This window comes from Perognathus longimembris, chromosome 1 (genome assembly GCF_023159225.1).
Source record: "Perognathus longimembris pacificus isolate PPM17 chromosome 1, ASM2315922v1, whole genome shotgun sequence".
NCBI lineage: Eukaryota > Metazoa > Chordata > Mammalia > Rodentia > Heteromyidae > Perognathus > Perognathus longimembris.
In genome coordinates, this window is record NC_063161.1 from 85,549,741 (window position 1) to 85,575,717 (window position 25,977).

At 37.8% G+C, this 25,977-nt stretch overlaps 1 protein-coding gene across 6 annotated transcripts in view; it reads left to right on the forward strand.

The window, feature by feature from the left end:
* The window catches only part of Naa35 (N-alpha-acetyltransferase 35, NatC auxiliary subunit), a 95,777-nt gene that overhangs the window by 9,937 nt on the left and 59,863 nt on the right, over positions 1–25,977 (forward strand). For all 6 annotated transcript variants that reach the window (XM_048331581.1, XM_048331556.1, XM_048331548.1 and 3 more), the window contains 9 exons: positions 4,189–4,222; positions 5,655–5,769; positions 7,441–7,515; positions 10,387–10,554; positions 21,708–21,774; positions 22,137–22,180; positions 22,762–22,812; positions 23,693–23,776; positions 25,212–25,326. In XM_048331581.1, coding sequence (XP_048187538.1) covers positions 4,189–4,222; positions 5,655–5,769; positions 7,441–7,515; positions 10,387–10,554; positions 21,708–21,774; positions 22,137–22,180; positions 22,762–22,812; positions 23,693–23,776; positions 25,212–25,326 — 753 coding nt within the window. The remainder of the gene's footprint in view (positions 1–4,188; positions 4,223–5,654; positions 5,770–7,440; positions 7,516–10,386; positions 10,555–21,707; positions 21,775–22,136; positions 22,181–22,761; positions 22,813–23,692; positions 23,777–25,211; positions 25,327–25,977) is intronic.

The window sequence follows — 25,977 nt, forward strand, 5'->3', positions numbered from 1 at the left end:
GCTAGCACTCTACCTCTTGAGCCACAGCGCCACTTCTGGCTTTTCCTGTTTATTTGGTACAGAGGAATGGAACCCAGGACTTCATGCATGTTAGGCAAGCACTCTACCACTAAACCACATTCCCAGCCCCAATATCATTACATTTTGTAACAATGCTGTAAACCATTGCAATTCAGTATGAAAACTGCTTAAATGGAGAAGAACAATGTCTTCTTAAGAGAAATATAATTTTAGAAAGTGGATTTGTTTTACCTTTTTTGCACATATCTTTCATGCATGGCAGAATGGAGAGTAAATGAATTGTCTTTTCTGTTTCTGTAATTCAGTCTGCTGTCACTTGTCTTGGTTTAAGTACATGAAGTAAATCTGACCTATAGTTGAAAAACTTGGGGATCTCTTCAGAAAACGGTGAATATTCTTTGGCACTTCACCAAAAACTTTTTGTTCTTTCTTTCCTTTTTTCTTTCTTTTGTTTTGTTTTCCAGACAGGGTCTTGGCGATATATAGCTCAGATTGGCCTTAGCTTTGAACTTGCTCTGTAACCCAGGTTGGCCTCAAACACAGGATCTTTTCTGTGTTAGCTTCCCTAGTGCTAGGATTACAAGAATATAACAACAGGTGTGGCTTCAGATGGGAGGTTCTTAGAGCTAAGTGTAAAATCTAAAATCCTATCAATGAATATTCCATCCTGATACATTCAACTCCTGGGTCTGTCTTGAATTTTTAATATGTCTTTTACCCATAAAGTCTGATTTTGTAGCAAACATGAACATTTGGAAAATATGGTTTCATAGTTACACCAGTCTTCCTTATGTTAACACATTTCATTGTACAAAGCACATTTGTTAATATCATTGATACAGTAGAATCTTTAAAAGTATCTGGAAACAGAGTGGCAGACCAAGTTTTCTGAAATTTAGATTTATGCTTAGAAGCTCAGATTTTATCAATGGCAAAAGACTTGTTACTCTTTTACTTTTAAGCAACAAATTCATTGTTTTGCAAAAAGTTATTCCCAGGCACTGGTAGCTCACACCTGTAATCCTGTCTACTTAGGAGGCTGAGATTTGAGGATCACAGTTTGAAGCCAGCCTGGGCAAGAAAGTTCGTGAGACTCTTCAATTAGCCACCAGAAACCAGAGGTAGAGCTGATCAAAGTAGTAGAGCCCTAGCTTTCAGCAAAAAGGCTCAGGGATAGCACTTAGGCCCTGTGTTCAAGCCCATGATGCCTGCATGCACGCATGCACACACACACTCACAAAACAACTGCATTCCCAAGTGTGAATAACTTTTTCAGGTAAAGAATAATATTCTATGATAATTCTGCAAATGTTTTTATTTTCTTGAGACTACTCTGCTTCCTATTTTATCAAGTAGGATGTTAAATAGATGTGTATCCAGAGGTTTAAGATTAAAGTATATTAATCAGAGGTAGTATATTTAGGAAGGAGGTTAGGGACGTCCTACTTAATTGGAGCAAGAATTAGCCCAGTTTGGGTGGGTCAGCCCTGTAATCTTTGTTACTTAGGAAGCTGAGTAGCAAATGAGCATAATGGTTCAAAGCTACCCTGAGCAGAAATAGCCACAAGACTTCTACCCTCCAATTAAGTAGGAAAAGGGCAGACTTGAGGTGTGATGCAAGTGGTAGAATGCCAACCATGAGGACAAAAGCTGAGCGAGAGGCTCTGAGTTCAAGTACTGAGACCAGCACTAAGAAGGAAAAAAACATCCAGGAGCTGAAAGTAAATAACTGCTGGATCCTGTGGTAATTCTGATTTTAATACTTTGAGGAACCTCTGTATTGTTTCCATAGTGACTGCCATTTTTACAATCCCACAGGGTGTCTTTTTCTCCACATTCTTACATGTAATTTTGTTCATAATAGGTATCTTAAGGAGTATGAGGTGATGTTATTGTAGTTTGGGTTTTTATTTTCATAATGAAAAATGGTCATCAAAGATGTTTGTGAGTGATATTAAAGAAACATTTGTCTATTTTAAATGCAAGTGTATAGGAGTGAGGGATGTACTTACTGCTATGCTGAAGTTGTTTTGTCCACAATTGCTGTTTGTTTTTTTTTAACCCCCTTTCCCATCCTTGCTTTTTTGTATCATCAGTGTTAAGTGTCAACATAGTGAGAAAGACAAAGAACATTTGGTCTTGTTACAGAAGTAATTGTAAACTCACAGATCCTGAGTTCCCAGGTCACTCTTTGAAAATCATTGGCTTTTTAATTTAAGTATATACATACATGTATATTATATATATACATGCATATGTATATTTGTGTTCTCTTAGTATACTATTAGCACGTATACTTTACTATGCTTATACATGTGATATTTTTTCTTCCATTTTCTGAAGTTCAGTTCATACTGTTCTATATGATCAGAGGCACAAAGGTATTGCGCCTTTGTGTTCTTCACTTAAAAATACCCTCCTTTGGTCTCATTGTGTGTGGATGTCTAGAATCCTGTATAATTTATCATGTAGCATATGCTTCTTATTTATCTGTTTTGGCATCATGAATTCTTAAAAATGTATATTGTTTAACTTATAATTAGCTGTAAGGATTGGGTAACGTTCTGCAAACTACTGCTTTCCACCTTTCACAGGATTTGTCCATTAATACTTTGTTTCTTGTTGTAGCAGTGATTCCCATCTTATACCTATACATTGAAAACTCCTGTAGTTCTTTTTAAGACCACCCTTGAGGTCCTTCTACTAGACTTAATTGGCTGGGAATGCAGCTTGACATTAGAATTTGGGAAGTTCCCCCAGTTGATTCTGAAATACAGCCATGGTAGTAGAAGTCAGCTGCTTTATAGGGAATGAACACTGTTCATAACTTTTTTGTTTTTTAGTTTTGCTGGGAATGGAACCCAGGGCCTCATGAATGCTAGGCAAGTGCTCTACCATGAAGCTACATTCTCAATGATTAACAATGTTTTGGTTAATGGTGTTTTGTATACTGTTTAAATAAATAAACTCTAAAGTGGTTTTGGCACTGTTCTGGAACAAAGAGATCAGTTTATAAAGATCAGTGTTTAAAAGCAATTTAAGAAGTAAACATTACTTTCATATGAGAGTTTACAAAGGGAAATATATTAGTGATTTTAAAAAGATCCATTTTTAGTATGGATAAAAAGTACTAAAATGATACTTGATACCATTGTGGTAAGTTGATTTAAAAAACAACTTGAGGGGGCTGGGAATATGGCCTAGTGGCAAGAGTGCTTGCCTCGTATACGTGAGGCCCTGGGTTCGATTCCTCAGCACCACATATACAGAAAATGGCCAGAAGTGGCGCTGTGGCTCAAGTGGCAGAGTGCTAGCCTTGAGCAAAAAAGAAGCCAGGGACAGTGCTCAGGCCCTGAGTTCACGGCCTAGGACTGGCCAAAAAAACAAAACAAAACAAAACAAAAAACAACTTGAGGTTATTTTTAATGGTGATTGAAATATTGTGGCTAATGATGGTCACTGTCATGCTGTTGGTGCTGGTGGCTCTTGTCTGTAATACTAGCTACTCAGGAGGTCAAGATCTCAGGATCTATGTTAAGTTGGAAGCCAGTCCAGGTAGACAAATCCTAGAGATTCTTTAACTCCAATTAACCAATAAAAAAACAGAAATGGAGGTGTGGCTCAAGTGGTAGTGTGCCAGCCTTGAGCAAAAAAGTTAAGGGATAGTGCCCTGGCCTTGAGCTGAAGCACAGTAGTGGCATACACAGAAAGTTTCATTTATTTTCTCAAGACAACTTTGGTTTATAATGTTCTTAGTATTTAGGTACTCACTGTAGATTGAACTGTTTCAAAGAATGAATTTTAAAGTATACAAATACATTTATTTAATGCTTACTGTTTTTTTCCTAATCATTTCTTAGAATTTAAAGTTAAAGCTGAATGCCAGTAGCTCACACCTTTAATCTTAGCTACTCAGGAGGCTGAGATCTGAGGATCGAGGCGCAAAGCCAGACTAGGCAGGAAAGTCTGTGAGACTATCTCCAACAAATTCCCCCCCAAAAAGCCTGAAGTGGAGCTGTGGCACAAGTGGCAGAGCCCTGACCTTGAGCAGAAGAAGCTTTGGGATAGCACTCAGGCCATGAGTTCAAGCCCCAGAACCACCAAAAAAAAAAAAAATTGGAAAATATTTAAGTCTGTCTCTTTAAAGGATTTTTCTGTTTATTTTAGAGCTGAAGTTGGGAGAACTGCTTCATGATAAACTGTAAGTATCTGTTCTTTGAAATAGTGTAGTATAATTGAATGATTTTTTTTTTTTTGTCTTGTGGAATAGTACTTCTTGAAGGCTAGGTAAATTAACTGCAAAGCAATGAAAATAAGTTTAAAATACACTGTTAACTTTGGTTGGCAGATTTCAGTTACAGTGTGAAAGGTCATGTCCTAAAACTTTGAATTTAAAAAGCTTAATTATATTTCTATGTCCATACTACTATCTCAGTAGTTTTCAACAGGAGTGTGAAATTTTGTGGGCAAGGTGAAAATGTGGTCAAATGAAAGTAAGTGGATAAAGTTGGGTGTTTTTTGTTAATGGGATACCTAAACTTGTTTTTAATCTTTTGTGGTTATCGGAACCATCTGAAGGGCTTATAAAACAGATTGCAAGAGTTTCCTGTTTAATAGCTGTGGCTTTTGAATTTCTAAGATATCAACCAGTTGAGGTTTTGATGTTATTGATCTACTTTGAGAATTTAAGTTACTTTTGCAATTGCAGTTAATATTTTCCTTTATAGTTATGTGAATGACTAAAGAGTAGTTTTTGTTTGTTTTAGGTTTAGAACTTAACTCTGCCTGCAGTTTTTTTTTTTCCCCTTTCAAATTGAATTGTGTGAGTCAAAGATATAACTTTAGCCAGGCACTGGTGGCTTTTGCCTGTAATCAGTCCTAGCTGCTCAGGAAGCTAAAAGCTGAGAATCACAGTTCACATTCAGCCCAGGCAAGAAAGTTTGCTGACACTCTTATCTACAATTAACTACCAAAAAGCTAGAAGTAGAGCTTGTGGCTCAAGTTGTAGGTTGCTAACCTTGAACAAAAAAAGCTCAGGGACAGTACTTGGGCCCAGAGTTCAATCACTAGGACTGACAAAAAAATAAAATAATTCACCAAATGGTCAGCCATTCTCAGCAGTATTTATTGACTAATATGCTGTTACTTTATCTGTACCATACATACTTTCTGAAGAAAACTGAGTATGGACTATGTATATTATTGTACATCGACTGGTAGATTCTCTAGTGCTTAACATTATTATAGCTTTGTAGTATTGTTTGATGTTTGGCAAATCTTTTTCTTGATAAAATTCTCTTGTATGTTTTCTATTTGGCTTTAGGATGTTCTTTGAAAAATACTGTGTTTTGGCTAACATGAAGTTTTTAGATGAGAATGTGTTCTTTAATAATGTCAAATGATTATGTTGTCAGAGTATCTTAAATGGAAGCAGTGGGACAATTGAACTTAGGAAAATGTATTTCTTTACAGTTTTCTTGATGGCTTTCTGTTGCTTTTTAGAGAAATTATTTTGTGTAACACGTAGGTATCTTTATTTTTCTATGTAATACTGTGGTTCTGAAAAGTGCTATAATAATGTTTATACCATTGTGGGAATTTGGGTTAAAAAACAACTTGTGGACTATTTGCAGATTTGGTCTTTTTGAAGCCATGTCTGCTATTGAAATGATGGATCCCAAAATGGATGCTGGCATGATTGGAAACCAAGTGAATCGAAAAGTTCTCAATTTTGAGCAAGCTATCAAGGTAATCACTTTTATTTTTTTGTGTACTTTAAAAAATATTGTGTTAAACTATATATAATAATGAAGTAAAATAGTATGCTTACAAGCTTTTTTGTTTTTGTTTTGTTTTGTTTTTGCCAGTCCTGGGGTTTGAGCTCTATGCCTGAGTACTGTCCCTGGTTTCTTTTTGCTCAATGCTAGCACCCTACCCACTTGAGCCACAGCGCCACTTCTGGCTTTTTCTATATATGTGGTGCTGAGGAATCAAACCCAGGGCTTCATGTATATGAGGCAAGCACTCTACCACTAGGGCATATTCCTAGCCCTTAACCTTTTTTTTAAAAAAGGTATCTCAAATATATAACAAGAACTAGTCACAGTCTTTAACGTGAAATACAAAAATTATTTGAGGTTCTTAAGTTTTGCTAAATTTTTTTGTTTGTTTTTGTTGTTTTTATTTTGGTACCAGTCCTGGGGCTTTAAAGCAGGGCCTGGACATTTTTTTTTGAGCTTTCTAACCACTTGAGCCACAGCTCTTCTTCTGGCTTTGTGGTGCATAATTGGATATAAGAGACTCACAAATTTTGCTACTCAGCCTTGCTTGAACCGTGATACTCAGATCTTAGCCTCCTGAGTAGCGTGAGCCACCAGCTCCCAGTGTGCATTTATATTTTTAAAGTTAGTTTTTCAGTGTTTGAGTATATGACATTCAAGTTCCAGGATAATTGATTTGGAGATTTCACTATATATATATATATATATTAATATGTCAAGCAAAGTGTTTATAGTTGTAAATTTTAAATTTATTTGGTCAGTGACAGTTGAGTTAAAAACTCATATGTGGTTGCCAGAATTTAGTTTGTATGTTTTATGAAAGAGTAGTTGAGCAAATGCTTGTTTAAATTAAATTTACAAGTAGCACTCTGTACAACTTCAGGCAAGTTCTTTAAAATTTTTTTCTTTGTAAGTAGTTTCAAGTCATTAAAATGATCCATGTTCATGCTTAAAAGTAACTTCTGTTGGGTAGTGGCACATGACTGCAATCCCAGCGCTCCAGGGGTAGAGACAGGAAAATCTCAAGGTTGGGGGAAGCCTGGCTTAGATAAGGTGTTCCAAGTAAGCCTTGGTGACATAGTTGGAAATTGTCCTAAACAAAAGACAAAATGTATTTGCACTGTGATTTTTTTTTTTTTTTTTTGGCTAGTCGTGGGCCCTGGACAGGGCCTGAGCACTGTCCCTGGCTTCTTCCCGCTCAAGGCTAGCACTCTGCCACTTGAGCCACAGCGCCGCTTCTGGCCGTTTTTTGTATATGTGGTGCTGGGGAATCGAACCTAGGGCCTCGTGTATCCGAGGCAGGCACTCTTGCCACTAGGCCATATCCCTAGCCCCCTGCACTGTGATTTTTGTCAATTAAAAACATTTAATAATAATTGATACTCTTACTGAATACCTATTTAAGAAGCATTGTTTCTACAAGTATTAGTTATCAAGTAAAAAGTAAATCTTTTTAAACTGTTGTTTTAAGAATAAAGTTAACTTGAAGTCTTGGTTTAGTTTCCTCAGAAGATAAAATAGTGTTTTTTGCTTTTAAATTATATTTATTCTCTGAGCTGTAAAATGCTACTCTATGTAGTGACCAAGCATTTAACAAAATGTATGCTTATATGTTGTTCTCTTCCACACTCCTTTTCAGGATGGCACCATTAAAATCAAAGACCTCACCTTGCCTGAATTGATAGGGATAATGGATACATGTTTCTGCTGTTTGGTAAGAATTAACATTAAACTGGATTAATTAAAAATCTGTGATTTAACTGCATCTTTAGGTTTAAAACTGTAAGCATGAATGTTGAATATGAAATATATGTGATACAGGGCCTAGTAAAATGAACATAAAAAGTGACTAGCCAACTTAGGCTACTGGAAGCAGCATTTTATCTTCTATCTAGATACTTTGACAATCTTTACTTTCTGGGTAAGAGTATTTTTTGTCTCTGTGAAGATAATATACCCATTGTCTAAAATGCTTTTTTGTTCTCAAGTTACCTAGAGAAATGTATTGTAATTGGAAGGTTATACAAGATAATTGAAACAAATGGAGGTTTAGACTGGCTTTGGGAGATTGTTTTTTTTCTAATTTAGAGTAAATGTGGTAAAGCAGTGACTGTCTATTGTGAAGAAAATATTGTAATGTTTTATCTATGCTGGACATATATCTTCTGTAGGTAATGCTTAGTTTTGGAAGCATTCTTATTTTACTGCTTCCTTCTCTTTTTTTCTATCCTTTTTTAAAAAAATTAACTTTTAGTCATTGTCCTTAGAAACATGTAGATGTAGATTTTTGTTTTTTCAGCAAATATTTATTACCAAGTGTATTCCAAGAATAAAACTTTAGTTGTTTTACATACATAGTCTTATGTAGGTCTTACATTTGTTAGTCACCTGTGTTTTCTTACAATGACTAGATTGCATTGTTAAGGACATCCATAATCCTAATCCTGATCTTTTGCTTACTAAAGATATCTTTTTTTTCCCCTAAAAGATAGTTGTTGTTTTTTTTTTTTTGTTGGTTGTGGGGCTTGAACCTCAATGCCTGGGTGCTGTCCCTGAGCCTCTTCGTGCTCAAGGCTAGTTAGTGTTCTACCACTTTTTAGCCACAGCACCACTTCCAGTTTTTGAGTGGTTAATTGGAGATAAGAGTCTCATGGGGACTTTTCTAAAAGCCCAGGCTGGCTTTGAACCACTATCCTCAGATCTCAGCCTCCTGAGTAACTAGGATTATAGGCATGAGCCACCAGAGCCATGCTTGCCCTCAAAGATATTGTTATTGCCTTTAAGCATTGTATATTCATAGTCGGTAAGATAAGGGAGAAGGCAAATGTGTCAAGAAACAATTTTGACAATGTGTAAAATGGTTTTATAATGGTGTAAATGGTGGAGGTTAGAGAGGACAGGATAATTATGTCTGGGATAGAATAAGAAACAATATAGAAAGAAGTGATCTTGATGTGTGAGGTACTGAAGTTAATGGTAGATATATTACAAAGGGGTAACAGAATTTTACTGGCATGGCAAAATGAAAATGTCCAGTTTGGGGAATCATGAATGGCTGCTTGTAGCTGAAGTCTTACAGGCAGCCAGTTGAGAGGCATGTGGTGCTTTTTGAAAAGGAAGGGAAAGTAAACAGTAAGAAATTTGCTAAAGTTGTATAACACAAAGTTCTGTGAAACTTGAGTAGATACATGACTTTTAATTTAGAAAGTCTTGTGTACAAATTATTCCAACACCTTACTTAGAATGTTTATTTTTACATCCATTTTTCATTTTTAAATACAGTAGCAAATGACTAGATCCACTGTAGATTTCTTGGATTTTCTCATAAAATGTAAGAGTATAAACTGGCAAATTAAACTCTCCGACTGTTCTTAAGGAGGAAAATAGTACCTTCCTCAAAGGGCTAGGGAAAAAAATGAGAAAAAAGTTACAAACATTCCTAATATAATACTTTGAATATAGTAGCTTCTTTTTTTTTTCATTATTATTATAAAGGTGATGTCCACTGGGAAGTTAAGTTTATCTCCCCTTTCTTTGCTCTCTCCCAGTTTTTTCCCCCTTATCCTCACCTACGAGTTATATAGTTCATTTAAAACATAGTGTCTAATGAGTGTAACACAGCTGCATTTCTTCATCCTTTGTCCTTCCATTTCTTTTTTTTTTTTTTTTTTTTGCCAGTCCTGGGGCTTGAACTCAGGGGCCTGAGCACTGTCCCTGGCTTCTTCCTGCTCAAGACTAGCACTCTGTCACTTGAGCCACAGTGCCACTTCTGGCCATTTTCTATACATGTGGTGCTGAGGAATCGAACCCAGGGTTTCATGTGTACAAGGCAAGCACTCTTGCCACTAGGCCATATTCCCAGCCCCGTCCTTCCATTTCTGTGTGTTGTAGATTCTTAAATTGACTATTGTTGGTATTCCCAGAACTCTCTATAAACTTGAGCCTGTCTTTGTGTTGTAGAAAGATCCCTGTGATTGGAAGTATAGAATTAGAAGGCAGGAAAGCTTGGAATAACCTAAATGAAATTTGATGGTTTTGGTTTTATTAGTAGAGCATAAGAGCTTGAGTTAGAAGCAAAGGACCTCATTAGTTCTAAATTTGTGAATTTCTCAGTATATGGATTTGTATTAACTATGTTACAGGATTGATTTCTTTTGAATACTAAAGAAGACAGTGTAATCTTCAGGTCATATTGCATTCTGAATTGCTAAATATGAGAATGCTTCCCATATATAGCTGATCAGTTATAGAAGAACTTGAGTATCTGTAATCTGAAAATCCAGCATGATGCCCCAAAACCTTTAGATTTTAAAGCATGTTGGATTTCAGACTAGGAATACTCAGCCTATAAAGTCTGTCCGAATATTCAAAATCCAAAACATTCTGAGACCTGAGACCTTTCTAGATCTAGGCATTTTATAAAATATAAGGAATATTCTTGAAAAACTTGGTGAAAGTGAATTGTAACTCTTGTCCTTTCTTACCTTTCCATTATCTTTTCAATCTTGTGATTAATCTTATGTTTATTTGGGTCTGTGCCTTTTGACTTCTGGGTAACTATGTCAATTCTTTTGTTTTTTTCTAGATAACATGGTTAGAAGGCCATTCCTTGGCACAGACAGTATTTACGTGCCTTTATATCCATAATCCAGACTTTATAGAAGATCCTGCCATGAAAGCTTTTGCTCTGGGAATCTTGAAAATCTGTGATATTGCAAGGGAAAAAGTTAATAAAGCTGCTGTTTTTGAAGAGGTAAGATTGTGTTAATAAAGGAATTCTTGAGGTTTGTGGACCACCTTTTTCAGTGCGATGTACTTCAGTCATTTTTTGAATATAATATACCTATTTTTAATATAATATCAGTTTTTTGCTTTCCTGGTGCTACTGGAGTGTGAACTGAGGGCTTTATACTGGTAGACAGGTGCTTTACCTCTTCAGTCATGCTTGCAACCCTAAGGGCAGGTCTTCAGAACTATGCTATTGCCAGGTATGGTGGCATCATATATATAGGGCTGAGGGAGGTTTAAGGTCAGTGGGAGGTACATTGCTGGTATGGCATGTGCCTGTAAGTCCTTGCTGCTGGCAAAAGCAAAAGGCTCCCATCTCAAAAACTCCTAGCTAAAAGGATGTCATCCTACTCAGGTTCTGTATTATTACATTTTAAAATAAAATAAATTATGTTTGGATTTCCATGTATATTAATGTAAATTTCCCTCACTATATGTAATAATCTAGGACATGAAAGTATAGTTCATATTTTATCTATAAAACTTTTTAATATGACAGCATTTAATCTTGACAAGGCTATAACACATTGGCACTTCAATTTTTTTGCTTGTAGAAATGCATGAATACAGCTGTTTGGGAGAAGAGTTTTACAGCACACACACACACACACACACACACACACACACACCTATATTGGACAAATGTGGACACTTTATGCCTATGTATGTTAATGAAGAATTTTTAGTGGTGAACAGGGCCATCATTGTGGTTAGGTTTAAAGAAATTTTGGATAGTTTATTAAACAATGTCTGTATAGCTTTCAGTGAGATAGTGGCATTCAATAGTATGGAAGAAGATATTTCTTGAAAGGTTCAGCTACTTTGGAGATAGGGCCACCTTGGGCAAAAATGATAACCAAGCCTACATTTCAATACGTTAGCTGAGTGTGATGGTGCATTCCTGTATTCCAGATTACAAGAGAGGTAGATATACACAAAGGATCTTGGTCTGTAACTCGCTGTGGGCAAAAATTAGAGACCCTATCTAAAGAAATAAAGCAAAAAAGGGCTGGGAGTAGAGCTCAGGTGGTATAGCATCTGCCTAGCAAGTGTGAAGCCCTGAGTTGAAAGTGAAGTTACTACTCCTGTATTAAAAAAAAAAGAAGAAAGGTTGAAAAAGCAGGACATATTAAATATAGTCAACTTCATAAGAAGAAAAGTAGAAAGCATTATACCAAAGGGTTGCCTTCAGGATGTTAAAATATTTTTCCCCCCATGTGTTGAATTTTTCTGATTGTTCTTGATACATTTTAAAATTAAAAAGCAGCCCAGTTCTGGTGGCTCAACATCTGTAGTCGTAGCTACTCAGGAGGCTGAGATCTGAGTATCATGGTTTGAAGCCAGCCCAGGCAGGAAAGTTTATGAGACTCTTATCTCCAGTTAATCACCAGAAAACTGAAAGTGAATCTGTGGCAGAGCGGTAGCCTTGAGCAGAAAAACTCAGGTACAGGGCTTAGACCCTGTGTTCAAGCCCCTTGATCAACAATCAGTCAATAAACACACTCTCAGTGGGTCCTTCCTTGGATTTTTGCTGGCTTTTGGATATGGTTTGTTGTCTTGATGGTTCATGAATCTTGTAGTCTTTCATTGTACTTTATGTGTTTGTGTTCAGGCATTGTCAGGGTTGAGGCCTGAGCTTGGCCTGTTCGAGCCAGACAGGTAGCACCAGCACCCTTGGCTTAGACTGGGCTAGCTCACACTGGGTGAACTAGCCTGTACCAATTCCCTGCCCAGCAACCCCTGTGCACCCGCTTGGCTCCAGGCTAGCTGAAAGGTACTGGGTTCAGTCCTCAGAGGGGCCTAGGGAGAGTAGCTTCAGGTCTGCTGGATGGGCGGGTTTTGGAAGGGGCGGCCTCCCGTGGGTGTGTGGATCCCTGTTTGTGCTCTGGCCCTGGGGTGGCGCGCACCCCTAAGAGGTGCCAATTTGTCTTGTGGCTTATGCCAGTGTGTATCCTCTGCTAGCAGTCCACCTCTGCCTGATTGGTCCTGTGTGATGCAAATGGCTGGAGAGACTAGCTTCTGATCTCCCCTATGGGAGTACACTTTAGAAGGTGCTGGCTTCTATGGGTTGCAAAATTTTTTCTGTGTTGTTTTCAAAGGTGTCTCATTTCAACTACGGATAACCAGAGCTATGGAGGATGTAGGGTTCTAGTGCCCACCCAGTAGTGGTCCTGGTGGCCTCCCCTTGGAGGTGGGGTGGGGAGGAATGAGGAACAGCTCTGGCCTCTTTGTCCTCTTCAAGTGTGGTGCTCCTTCTTAGGTGGGAGGGAGAGGTCCGGGTCAAGCTCTGTGGACCATCCCCAGCGCTGGCCTCCTGTGGGAGGGCAGTCCCCAGTAGGGTGCTTACTGATCCTGTAATTGGTTATGAGTTGACTGGTGGTGTGGATCAGGTCCGGGTCCTGGAGTCCTGGGCAGCCAAGGAGCTGGAGGTTCTCCGAGGCTGTTCTTTGTCCACTTTTGCCCTGTCCAGGTCCAGCACTGTGGAAGTTTTCTGTGCCTGAAGGCTGTGGTCTACTGTCAGTCCCGAACTCCCTGGCTGTGGCTGGTCCAGCATGGGATGGGGGAATGGGTGTCATCCTTATGTGTACAAATTATGTATTTTTTTCAGTTCCTGTGATTCTTATCATTCATAATAAGTTCATGATAAATTCTTTTTGTTTTTTTTTTCTTATTGTATTTTCATATTTGTAGATAATAAATTTGATTTCTTGATGTAAGGATTTCAGAATTTTAGCTCTGTAGTCCTTTATTCTCTTGCTCCAAATAGTCATCCAGTGTGGGGTTAAATCATTGTTCAGTGCCAATATCATGATTACACTAATTTTAATGACAGATGAGCCCAGTTAATGCATTGACTCATTCAAAGTATGTTTCTCGGGGAGGTGATAGCTATTTGTTTTTTTCTTTTCTGAGTACTTCTGCCTAATTCTTGTTTTTGTTTTGTTTCTTGTCAGTCCTGGGGCTTGAACTCAGGGGCCTGAGCACTGTCCCTGGCTTCTTTTTGCTCAAGACTAGCACTCTGTCACTTGAGCCACAGTGCCACTTCTGGCCGTTTTCTATAATATGAGGTGCTGAGGAATCGAACCCAGGGCTTCATGGGTTCTAGTGGCACTTACCCAGGCCTGACTTCTGCCTAATTCTTTCCCCTCCTATTATTATGAAATATGCCAGGTAAATCTGTCAGTTTTCACATTTTTGTAAATGCTCCTCTTGCAGTATTTCTTCCTCTAATTCCAGCTGCATCAGCCGCTTTCTATGCTGATTAGTTGGGTATCGTTCTAGTTTCCTATCCTCCCTTCTGGGAATTCCATTTCTTCCTCTTGTTAGATTTCTTTTCTTTTTTGTTGGTCGTGGGGCTTGAACTTGGCCTGTGTGCTGTCCTTGAGCTCTTCAGCTCAAGGCTAGCACTTTACCACTTTGAGCCACAACGCCATTTCCAGTTTTCTGGTGGTTTATTGGAGATAAGATTCTCACTTTCTTGCCTGGGCTGGCTTTGAACTGAGATCCTCAAGATCCTCAGATCTCAGCCTCTTGAGTAGCTAGGATTACAGACATGAGCTACTGATGCCTGGCCCTGGCCATTGTTAGATTTCTTGTTACCTAAAGCTCAATGCTTGTATTCTTAGTTTATTGCTTTTCTTAGTGGAAGTATCTCCAGTTCCTCAGGGTACAGGTAGGGAAGATTTTGCAGAAGACAATAGGTGTTAAAAAGTTGTTTTATAGGGGCTGGGAATATGGCCTAGTGGCAAGAGTGCTTGCCTCCTACACATGAAGCTCTGGGTTCGATTCCCCAGCACCACATATATGGAAAACGGCCAGGTGGCAGAGTGCTAGCCTTGAGCGGGAAGAAGCCAGGGATGGTGCTCAGGCCCTGAGTCCAAGGCCCAGGATTGGCAAAAAAAAAAAAAACCCAAAATTTGTATATATATATATATATATATATATATATATATATACACACATATGTATACACACACACATACACACACACGTTGTAGCAGAATTCTAGATTGGCAGATAATTTCCCTTGGAATTTAGATGTCATTTCACTAGTCTCTTTATTTCTCATGTTGCTATCCTTTGTTTTATATGTGACCACATTTTCTCTTTAGAAGCATTTAAGATCTCTCCCTCTCGAGTCTGGTAGAGTGTGTGCTTCGCATACATGAAGCCCTGGGTTCAATTCCTCAGTACCACATATATATAAAAGGCCAGAAATGGTGCTCTGGCTCAAGTGGCAGAGTGCTAGTCTTGAGCAATAAGAAGCCAGGAACAGTGATCAGGCCCCTGAGTTCAAGCCCCAGGACTGGCAAAAAAAAAAACTCTCTCTCTCTCTCTCTCTCTCTCTCTCTCTCTCTCCCTTCCTCCTTCTCCCTCCCCTCCTCTCCCTCCTCTCCTTCTCCCTCCTTGATGCTTGAACTCTCTCTCTCTCTTTGATGCTTGAACTATGGACTTGGGAGCTGTCCCTGAAGCTCTTGTGCTCAAGGCTAGCACTTGACTACTTCATATTGGGATCCTCTGATCTCAGCCTCCGGAGTAGCTAGGCATGAGCCACCACATCCAGCTAAGATTTCTCTTTGTAATAATCATCTTTATGCATAGTCATCGCCACTTCTTTGTTTATTTGTTCTGTTTTTGTTGCCAGTCCTGGGCCATGGACTCAGGGCCTGAGCACTGTCCCTGGCTTTTTTTTGCTCAAGGCTACCACTCTGCCACTTGAGCCACAGCGCCACTTCTGGCTTTTTCTATATACGTGGTGCTGAGGAATCGAACCTAGGGCTTCATGTATACGATGCGAGCACTTTACCACTAGGCCATATTCCCAGCCCTTCATTGCCACTTCTTAGTGATCTCTTAAAACAGCTATGTCTCTGTAAATTTATTGTATAATATATAACACTTCTATCCTTACTTGGACTTCATTCTTTTATCACACTCCTCTCTGGTCCTTTTTCAAACTTAAAATACTCTCTTCCTTCATTGTAATCACTCTTGCATATACTTCCGATTCCTTTTTCTTTTCCTTATTGTACCTCAATCCTAGTTAAATCAAACCTTTGCCTACTCTGCCTTTAAAACTATAGCTCACTTTGAAAAAACAGCAGTTGATATGGTCCTATATTCAATTTATAACCACTAACTTCAAATATACCTTGTGTGCTGTCTAGAAATTCTTATATTTCTCTAGCTCATTCAGTCCTACTTTCCTTAGATTTCTAACACTTCCACTAGCCTCACTTTATACACATGATCTACCCCCTACACTGTGTAATAGAAAAAATTTTCCTCTCTGCACATGTGCCCTATATTTGAGTTCTTCTGCTATATAGAACAGTACTTCTGTTATGTGCACGAACCCTCTCTGCTGTAAAATGTGATTCCCTTCTACTTATTAGTTGTTTCTAAACCCTGCTATGTACTCAAAGATAGTTAGCAATATTCTTATGGTAATAAACTTGTTACTGTATTACTACTGTTCCTTAGCATTGCATTGTTTTTCATCTTCTGTCCCTATCTCATTTCCTCTTGTTAGTCACATTGCTTAAAGTTTCATCTATACCCAGCTATCTCTTGTTCTCTCCTTTCTTGAATTTACTCCAGTCAGGCTTTGAGCCTTTCTTTTTTTTGGCCAGTCTTGGGGCTTGAACTCAGGGCCAGAGCACTGTTAATGATTGAGTCTCAATTTTATTGCTTATGTTTTTCTCCTAGTAAATTATATAGTTGATCTGGCCCTGAATATATTTTTCTTTCAATATCTCATGCTTCTGTAGGGAATATTCCTTCTGATTCTTAAACCTTTTCTTGTATCTTTTTATAATAAAGTACTACTTACCTTTAAATTGGGGTTCCACTGTCTGACTCACCCAGACTGACAGACTTCCCTTCCTTTTCTACCCTACTCTTGCAGCTAGAATCTGTTCATTCTAGTTCTCATGGAACAACCTTACTTTTTACTTATATATGACTTCGTGTAATTATAGTAAAATACCCTTTTACTCTAAATGTGTTAAGTTGAATGATACAAGTTGTGACATATACCACGTTTATGTAATCAAGTCCTAGTATTTGTCCCTTTGTAAGTTGTAACTTCTAAAGGGGGAAAAAATCTGCCTACTCCCTGCTTGTACCCAAGCAGCAAAAGCTGCTAGAGGAAAGCTAACATCAGTGTGTCTGTTCACTGTTTTAAGAATGTGAGTCTCAGATGGAAACATACTTCTGTAGTGACTTTGCTTATCTAGGCTCTAACTTTGATAGTTTCCTGTCTTCTCAGACCTCCAGTGGCAATCCTGTTTAACTTCAGCTTGTTTCCTACCTTACCTGAAATATTAATGGTGATCAGATGTCACCTTATCTTTGTATCACAAGTGTTAACCTGTCTTTTCTATCCACATAGTCACTTGTGTTTTTATTAAAATGGAAGTAATAGTATGACAGTCTAAGCTCAGTTCCCCACTTGTGTGCAAGATTGCATCCCTTTTTCCATACTGGAGTTAGTGAATCTTTGTGTCACATGACCAGTCCTTCACTACTAGATCTTCTTCCTGGCATATAAACTTGCTTTAATATTGATTTTGAAATAGAAGAGTTCTCTCGCTGCCAGAACACCCTGTATCCACAGTCCTATTTCTCTGCTCTCATCTACCTTACACAAAACTTGTTCAATGAGCTATTTCTTACCTTACTTTTCTCTTTAAATCTCTTCTAATCCACTATAATTGTTCTTTATCACATGTAGATAAACTGGAGATAAATAACATCTCTTTAAATCCTACCTTTTCTCCTTTAGCCTGGAGCATCGCTAAACTCATCCGATCACTCTAAAACACTTTATTTTCTTTTTATCATACTATAGTTACAGATTTTTTTTTCTACCTCATAGTTTAATTCAGGTGAGGTTTCCTCTTTGATTCTCTCTAGGTTAATTTCCTCTAGTTCTGTGGCATTTTATTTTATTTTTGGTTGTGCTGGTGTTTGAACTCAGGATCTTACGCTTGCTAGGCAGGCACTCTGCCACTTGAGCAATGCTGTCAGCCATTTATACTTGAGGTTTTTGTTTGTTTGTTTTCTGATAGGATTCTGTTTTTCCTGCTTTCCTGGAGTGTAGTACTCCTCTTTAGGTTTTCTACATAGCTGAGATAACAGGTACATGCCATCAGTCACAAAATTTTATTGGTTGCAATAGGATCTTTTGGATTTTTTCCCAGGCTGACCTCTTAACCAAGATCCTCCTGATGTCTGCTGCCTTTTGAATAGTTGGGGTTGCAGGCATGAGCTACCACACTTCTGACTAGTTCCAAAGCTTTTAAATATCAACTGTGCATTATTAAAGTTCAAATATACATCTCTAATCCTGTTTCATTCACAGACTTCTAGACTCAAGCAAAGACCTTCTTGATTGAAATCTTCACCTGTTAATCAGACAAACTACAAACTTAGTATAACCAGAATTGTTCACTTTTACCCAAGCCTGTTTCTTCCAAAGTCTCTCACATCTTCAGAAATGGTAATGCTTTTGTTACCTGCTCAAACTTAAAACCTGTACTTGATCTTCTAGTTTACCTATGTTTATATTCAACTCTATCATTTAAATATATCCTGATTTCATTAAGTTCTTTTTTTTTTTTTTTTTTTTTTGGCCAGTCCTGGGGCTTGGACTCTGGGCCTGAGCACTGTCCCTGGCTTCTTTTTGCTCAAGGCTACTCTGCCACTTGAGCCACAGCGCCACTTCTGGCCATTTTCTGTATATGTGGTGCTGGGGAATCGAACCCAGGGCCTCATGTATATGAGGCAGGCACTCTTGCCGCTAGACCACATCCACAGCCCTTCAGTAAGTTCTTATACCTCTTCCATTCTTTCATATAAAATATTAATCCACATCATTGTGAAATCCTGAATGGATTACTAAATGTAGTCATGACCTTGTTTGTTTACACTCACTTTTTTCTTATTTCCACAAAGGTTTTAGAATGATCCTTTAGTTGCAGCAATATGTTTATATGCCTCCTCTGCTCTCAGTTTATCAGTGACGTAGATTAAATTCTTGTTTCTGAGACTCAAGAACCTGTGATAGTCTCCTAGAAAGATTATTCACAGATAAAACTTAACAGCAGTTTTTGTTGATGTTAGCCTTAAGGGTCTGCATAGTTTTTATTTTTAAAAAAAATGAGGGAGGAGGCAGCAAATTGAACAGGAAATGTACCCACTGCCCCTTATGTATGAAACTGTAATCCCTCTGTACATCACTTTGACAATAAATAAGTAATTTTTTTTTTTTTTTTTTTTTTGGCCAGGCCTGGGCCTTGGACTCAGGGCCTGAGCACTGTCCCTGGCTTCTTCCCGCTCAAGGCTAGCACTCCGCCACCTGAGCCACAGCGCCGCTTCTGGCCGTTTTCTGTATATGTGGTGCTGGGGAATCGAACCTAGGGCCTCGTGTATCCGAGGCAGGCACTCTTGCCACTAGGCCATGTCCCCAGCCCAATAAATAAGTAATTATTAAAAAACACAAAAATAATGGAAAATTTTAGAAGGTTAGGAAGAAAAATGTAGATGAAGTATGCATTCTTCAAGTCTTCCCTGCTTCCTGGTGAATCTTGTAGCCAGTACTTGTTAAAGGATGTTAGCTTTATATGATCTGAAGAGAAATCAATCAATCTATCTATCTATCTATCTATCTATCTATCTATCTATCTGTATTTTTTGCCAGTCCTGGGGCTTGAACTAAGGGCCTGAGCACTGTCTCTGGCTTCTTTTTGCTCAAGGCTAGCACTCTGCCACATGAGCCACAGTACCACTTCTAGCCATTTTCTATATAGGTGGTGCTGATGAATCGAATCCAGGGCTACATGTATACAAGGCAAGCACTCTTGCCACTAGGCCATATTCCCAGCCCTCATCTATCTATCTATCTATCTATCTATCTATATTTTTTTTTTGGCCAGTCCTGGGGCTTGGACTCAGGGCCTGAGCACTGTCCCTGGCTTCTTTTTGCTCAAGGCTAACACTCTGCCACTTGAGCCACAGCGTCACTTCTGGCCATTTTCTGTATATGTGATGCTGGAGAATTGAACCCAGGGCCTCATGAATCCGAGGCAGGCACTCTAGCCACTAGGCCATATCCCCAGCCCTGATCTATATATTTTTAAGGTGTGTAATTTTATTGTTATTAAGATGTTATACAGAGGAGTTACCATTTCATAAGTGATGAGTATATTTATTTGTTGGACATTGTTACCCCTTTGTTTTTCTCCAGTTTCCCCTTCTTCCTGCCATAAGTTGCATAGTGCATTTCCACATAATGTATACTGAGTACTGTGTATATTATTTTATTGTTTTGCTGGTACTGTTGTTTAAACTCAGGTCCTTGTGCTTAGTCAGCTGGTGCTCTACCTATATCATTTGAGCCACATCTCTAGTCCTGCTCTTTGCTGGTTATTTTGGAGTCTCATGGACTTTTTTGCTCTCACTGAGTTCAAACTACCATCCTTTGATTTCAACCTCCTGAGTTACTAGGATTACATGTGTGAGCTTGAGCATCTGACAGCCAGCACCTTGTTATATTTAAAAGAATAGAGTGTGAGAAGACAGACAGTGAGACTGAAGAGCAACCCTGGAGCTACAGCATTCATTGCTTTAGAGACTGTAGTTACTGTTTAACTTGTAAGTATTGTGAATAGAGAATGGTGTGATCTGACTTATTTTGAAACAATACTTGTACATTGTGGCTGAGTAAATGAAAACAGGACAGGTGGGAATGTGCAGAACTTGTCCAGTGGTACAGAAATTACAAGAATGGTGGTGACATAGAAATAGCTAAGAAAGACTGAAAAGTGGTTAGGTTGAATGTGAATGTACACGAATGAATGTACATATAGCACTTTTCTTTTTGGTCAGTTGTGGGGCTTGAACTCTGGGCCTTGGCTCTTCAGCTCAAGGTTAGTGCTCTACCACCTTGAGCCACAGTGCCACTTTTGGTTTTCTGGTGGTTAATTGGAGATAAGAGTCTCATGGGTTTTCCTGGCTGGCTTTGAACTATGTTCATCAGGTCTAAGCCTCCTGAATAGCTAGGATTATAGGCATGGGTCACTGGCATGCAGCACGTACAGTGCTTTCTAACAGATGTGTTAGAAAACATAGGGAATTAAGGAAGTGGACACCAAGAGTTCTTTTCAGATGTATAAAATTTGAGTATCCTTTCTGAGATTCAAGTAGAGATAGGGTATGAAGTTTACCTAAAGGATAAGCTTATAGCTTTGTAACAAAATTTGAGATCTAGACTAGTCATGATTCATATACTACCACTGAATTCTGTGAGAACAGACACATAGACATGGTGAGCTATTTTGTTTATTTCCTTTTTGTCTGTAAAATTTGGGACATGAATTGATGCTCACCTTTTTTGTTATTGTTAGAGTCCAGAAATTTTGATACAGGTTTGTCTACTTTACTTACTACATATTTATAGTAGGTTTAGGTCTACATTTTTATAGGAACTATAATATGGCAGAAAAACTCCTTTAGTAGAGCTTATAGTTTCTTAAATCAGCCAAATGATACTTATTTTCTTGAAAGTGAATAAAGTAAATCACAAGCTTGTTTGTGACTCAGCTGTGAAATAACTTAAGAAATGGTTTTGGTTCTGGGATCCAGGTATAGATCTTTTTTCTTTTTTCTTTATGTGGTCAGGCTGCAAAAAATGGTTTTGTCATCACTTTGCATAATTATATTTGAGAAGGCTTAACTTTTGTAGCCTAACAGGGTATAAGCAGTAATTTAATAGTTCCTAAAGAAATGTCATCTGGTTCTTGCAACTCTTTACCTGTGAATATGAGAAAATTTTGTGTGAAGTAACTGTTCTGTAATATATTTTGTAAACAGCCTTATTTTATTCAGATCAACCAATTAAATGTAGATATAGTTAAATTACCTAAGGATAAGCAACTAAGAGATAGCATAAGGATATAGTGTTTTAAGTGTATTCCTATAAGAAAATCTTGGATATATGATAGTAATGTTTAGACAATCTAAATGCATTCTATGTCTGCTTTCCTATTACATAGCTGTTTTGTAAGAAATACACAGTTTTGCTATGATTGACTAAGTAATTCTTATTTTGTATAGGAAGATTTTCAGTCAATGACGTATGGATTTAAAATGGCTAACAATGTGACAGATCTTCGAGTTACAGGTAGGACTACTTATACTGATAATTCAGTTTTAGCTTAGTGTGTGTTTAGCTTTATGTGCATGTGCGCACGTGTGCGCCCACACACACATGTATCCTTGGGCTTATACTCAAGATGTGGCCGCTTTCCCTGAGCTCTTTTGCTCATTGTTAGTGCTCTACCATTGGAGCTACAGCTCAACCCCCCTCTTTTTGGTAGATAATTGGAGATAGAGTCTCAGACTTTCCTGCCCCAGCTGGTTTCAAGTTGCAATCCTCAGATCTCAGCCTCCGGAGATTTGCATCATAGGTGTGAGCCACCAGCACCTGGCTCAGTTCTAGCTTTTGGTTTGCTTCTTTTGTAAACTTATTGTTTCTCATTGTAGGCATGCTAAAAGATGTGGAGGATGATATGCAAAGAAGAGTAAAGGTATATATGTTTCTCTATTCTTTGGTTTAGGGGTTTAGTATGCTTCTGAACGTCAAGTTAACTTCACTTACAAATAACTAGTATAAATAACTCATAAGAGTTAAATAAAGGTGTCAGTGTGTTACTTAAGGTAAGGTATGTACATAGTGATGACAGATCCAAGGTTAGAACGAACATCTGCTGTCAGATCCTCCTCTAGCAATGCCCTGGAATTTTGTCCAAGTAGAGGCCATTTGTCTCTTTTTTTCTAAACTGTCTTTTTTTGTAGTGACTTTGAGGATTATCAAAGGAATTTGTGTTAAATGTCTTTTTGTTTTCTTCTGTTTTCCTACATTTGTGCCAGTCCTTGTACATGAAGTCTGGGGACTTGGGTGCTGTCTCAGAGCTTTTGTGCTCAAGGCTAGTGCTCTGCCACTTTGAGGAACATAAATACTGTGCAGACCTTTTTTTCTCCAAATTATTTTTCCTAATAGAATCTTGTATATACTCAATAAATTAGTGCTTTCCTTCCCTGTATGTTTATAATCTGATCCTTCTTTAGAATTATGTTTGTTTTAATACACCTTTTTTTAAAATTTTAGAGTACTCGAAGTCGACAAGGAGAAGAAAGAGATCCAGAAGTTGAACTAGAAGTAATTGAACTTATTTTCTGGTAGATAATATCTGAGAAGTCTACCTCTTAATGTTGTAGTTTTATGAACTGCGTTATAATTTATGGAAGCCCTTTTTAAGGTATTTCTTACAACTTGGACATTGCAAGGGATTTTATTTCCCTTGTATGTCTTTTTATAGAATAATAATACAGCTCGTTCAAATACATGATTTTAGAATTCTTCAATATTCCTTTGAGGTAGGCATGAAAAAAATTGTTCTTTATGGATGATGGCTTGAAACTTGGTAAATCTCAAGAACTTCTTTGCCCAGTGCTGGTGGCTCATACCTGTATCCTGTTTAGAGGAGACTCTAAACAGTCTCCTCAGGAGACTGAGATCTGATGATCACAGCTCAAAGCCAGCCTGGGCAGGAAAGTCCATGAGACTCATCTCCAATTAACCACCAGAAAATAGGAAGTGGAGCTTTGGCTCAAAGTGGTAGAGCACTCGCCTTGAGCAAAAAGAATTCAGGGACAGCGCCCAGGCTTCCAGTTCAAGTCCCATAACTGACGAAAAAAATAAAAATAAAAACCTGTTTTTAATTGTGTTTATAGAACTTTTTAACCAATCCTTTTAGAAATTCTAATTAAATCCTCCTTTGATACCAAAATGTAATGTTTGGCTTTGGAGAACAAAATCAGACTTATTAGATATAGCAACATTACTTTTGTTTTAAAAGAATAGGCTTTATTTTTATTATATTTCTTTAACTCATTTTTCAGGCATTTAAAAATCTCAGTGAAGGTGTGTTCTGTTGTAAGTCATTAACATTGGGATTTAGAAAATGAAATATTTTAAAATGAGATTCCTTTTACAGGCTTTGCATGTTTTAAGTTTTAATCCTTTCTTGCTTTTTCAGCACCAGCAATGTTTAGCTGTCTTCAGCAGAGTGAAATTTACTCGTGTATTACTAACAGTGCTTATAGCATTTACTAAGAAAGAGGTAAGAACATTTACTGTAATTTATCTGTCTTAGTGATTTTTAGTTGGAACTTTGTTTTGAAGCACTTCTGAGACTTTTCTATTAAAGTATTTCTCCGAGTATATACTACCCAGCATTTGGTATATTTATGCTGGCATAATCCTAATGTTTTTCTTGGGAGGTCACTTGAATTTAACATTCTAATAAGTCATATATTGTGTCTGTTGTTGACATAAATTGCTTTGTTGCTTTTTACATTTTGGTGTATTGTAATAAACAAAGTGAAAAAATGAGAATTTTATGTATGTCTTTTTTTTTTCTTTAGGTAAGTATTGGTTTGCGTAGAACAAAAAAGTTCTAAATGGTGAATGTTCTTTTTTTGTTACGTTTGCATTAATATAAGTTGAGTTTATATGTGGAAAACCAGGCATTCCTAGCTTCTACATGTCTATCTTTTTTTGAATCTCCTCCATCACAATGACTTAATATTGTTGAGACTCTTCCCTTGATTGCATCTCTTGCTTTTATTTTAAAAAGTAACACTAGTATAATAAGCTAGAAAAATATTTCCTTTTTTTTTTTCAGAGCCTAGTGCTTGCTAGAGAAAGCACTTCATGGCTTGAGCCCTTCTCTGTCTTTGTCCCCCCCCTCTTTTTTTCTCAGATAGGGTCTTCTGCTAACTTTGCTCAGGTAGCTGTGATCCTATTGCTTTTTTGTTTTGGTTTTGTTGTATTGTTTTTTGGACCCAGGACTTGAACTCAGGGCCTAGGTGCTATCCCTGAGCTTCTTTGTTCAAGGCTAGTGCTCTACCATTGGAGCTAAAGCTCCACTGCGGCTTTTTTTTTTTTTTTTCTTTTTTTGGTAGTTAATTGTAGATAAGAGTTTTATGGGATTTCCTGCCCAGGTTGGCTGGAAACCATGATCCTTAGATCTCAACCTCCTGAGTAGTTAGAATTACAGGAATGGACCACCTGCACTTGACTGGATCCTGTTGTTTTTTTAATCCTATATGCCATAGATTTGAGGCGAGCACCTTACCACTAGGCTATATTCCCAGCCCCAAACTGGGAGATTCTTTTTTTTTTGCCAGTCCTTGGGCTTAAACTCGGGGCCTGAGCACTGTCCCTGGCTTCATTTTGCTCAAGGCTAGCACTCTGCCAACTTGAACCACAGTGCCCACTTCTGGCTTTTTCTGTGTATATGGTACTAAGGAATCGAACCTAGGGCTTCATGTATACGAGGCAAGCACTCTTGCCACTAGACCATATCCCCAGCCTATATGACATAGGTTGGAGATGAAGCCTTTTTATTTTATCAGAATCTGGGCACCGTACACTAAGTGAATAATATGTGCAGTATGTGTTCAATTGCATTATTGTTTATAGGATTTTCCTATTTTATATATATCTTTCACTGCAAGAATATGTAAAGATGTTTTTGGTGATTTATTTGCCAGACCAGTGCTGTTACAGAAGCTCAAAAATTGATGGTTCAAGCAGCAGATCTTCTGTCTGCCATTCATAATTCATTACACCATGGCATCCAGGCCCAGAATGACACTACAAAAGGAGGTAATTGCCCATGTTGTTCCGTTGCTTTTTTTCCCCTTCCTTCACTGTAAATTGTTTGGTTTGTTCTAAAATTTTACTTAATGGTCACTCTGAACCTTCAAATGTTTTTGGAACCTCTTTGATAAATTTACTTGGAACAACTTTGTAAATTAGTTCTTGATAGAAAATAGAATTCTAGAACCTGGCCATGTTTTATATCTTATTATTTGGAATGTGTGTGTATATATAGTTTGTCTTGTATTCATGTTTTGCTGTCAGCAATTTTAATTTTTTAATCCTCTCCTCTTCCTATTCCTTTGAGAAATCACCTAAATTACTGTCTATCCTGATTCTACTAATCAGGCCTAGACATTCCTTTTCTGTTCTTATTGCAATTGCATATAGCTCTGTCATAGCATTGCATTGTGATTATTGTAAAAATCACAACTCTTTGTAATCTAGTACAAGGATACTTTTATGAAAACTACAATGTATGACAGCAGAATAATTTATAGGTTAATATCACAGGATATTAAATTTGCAGGGAAGAAGTATGCCACATTACAGAGATTTGATATTTCTTTTTTGCCATATCTGACTATGGTTGGCTTCCCTTTTCTGTATCTGCAGGATACAGATATTATCTGAGGATAATAATTTCATTAGCTCATT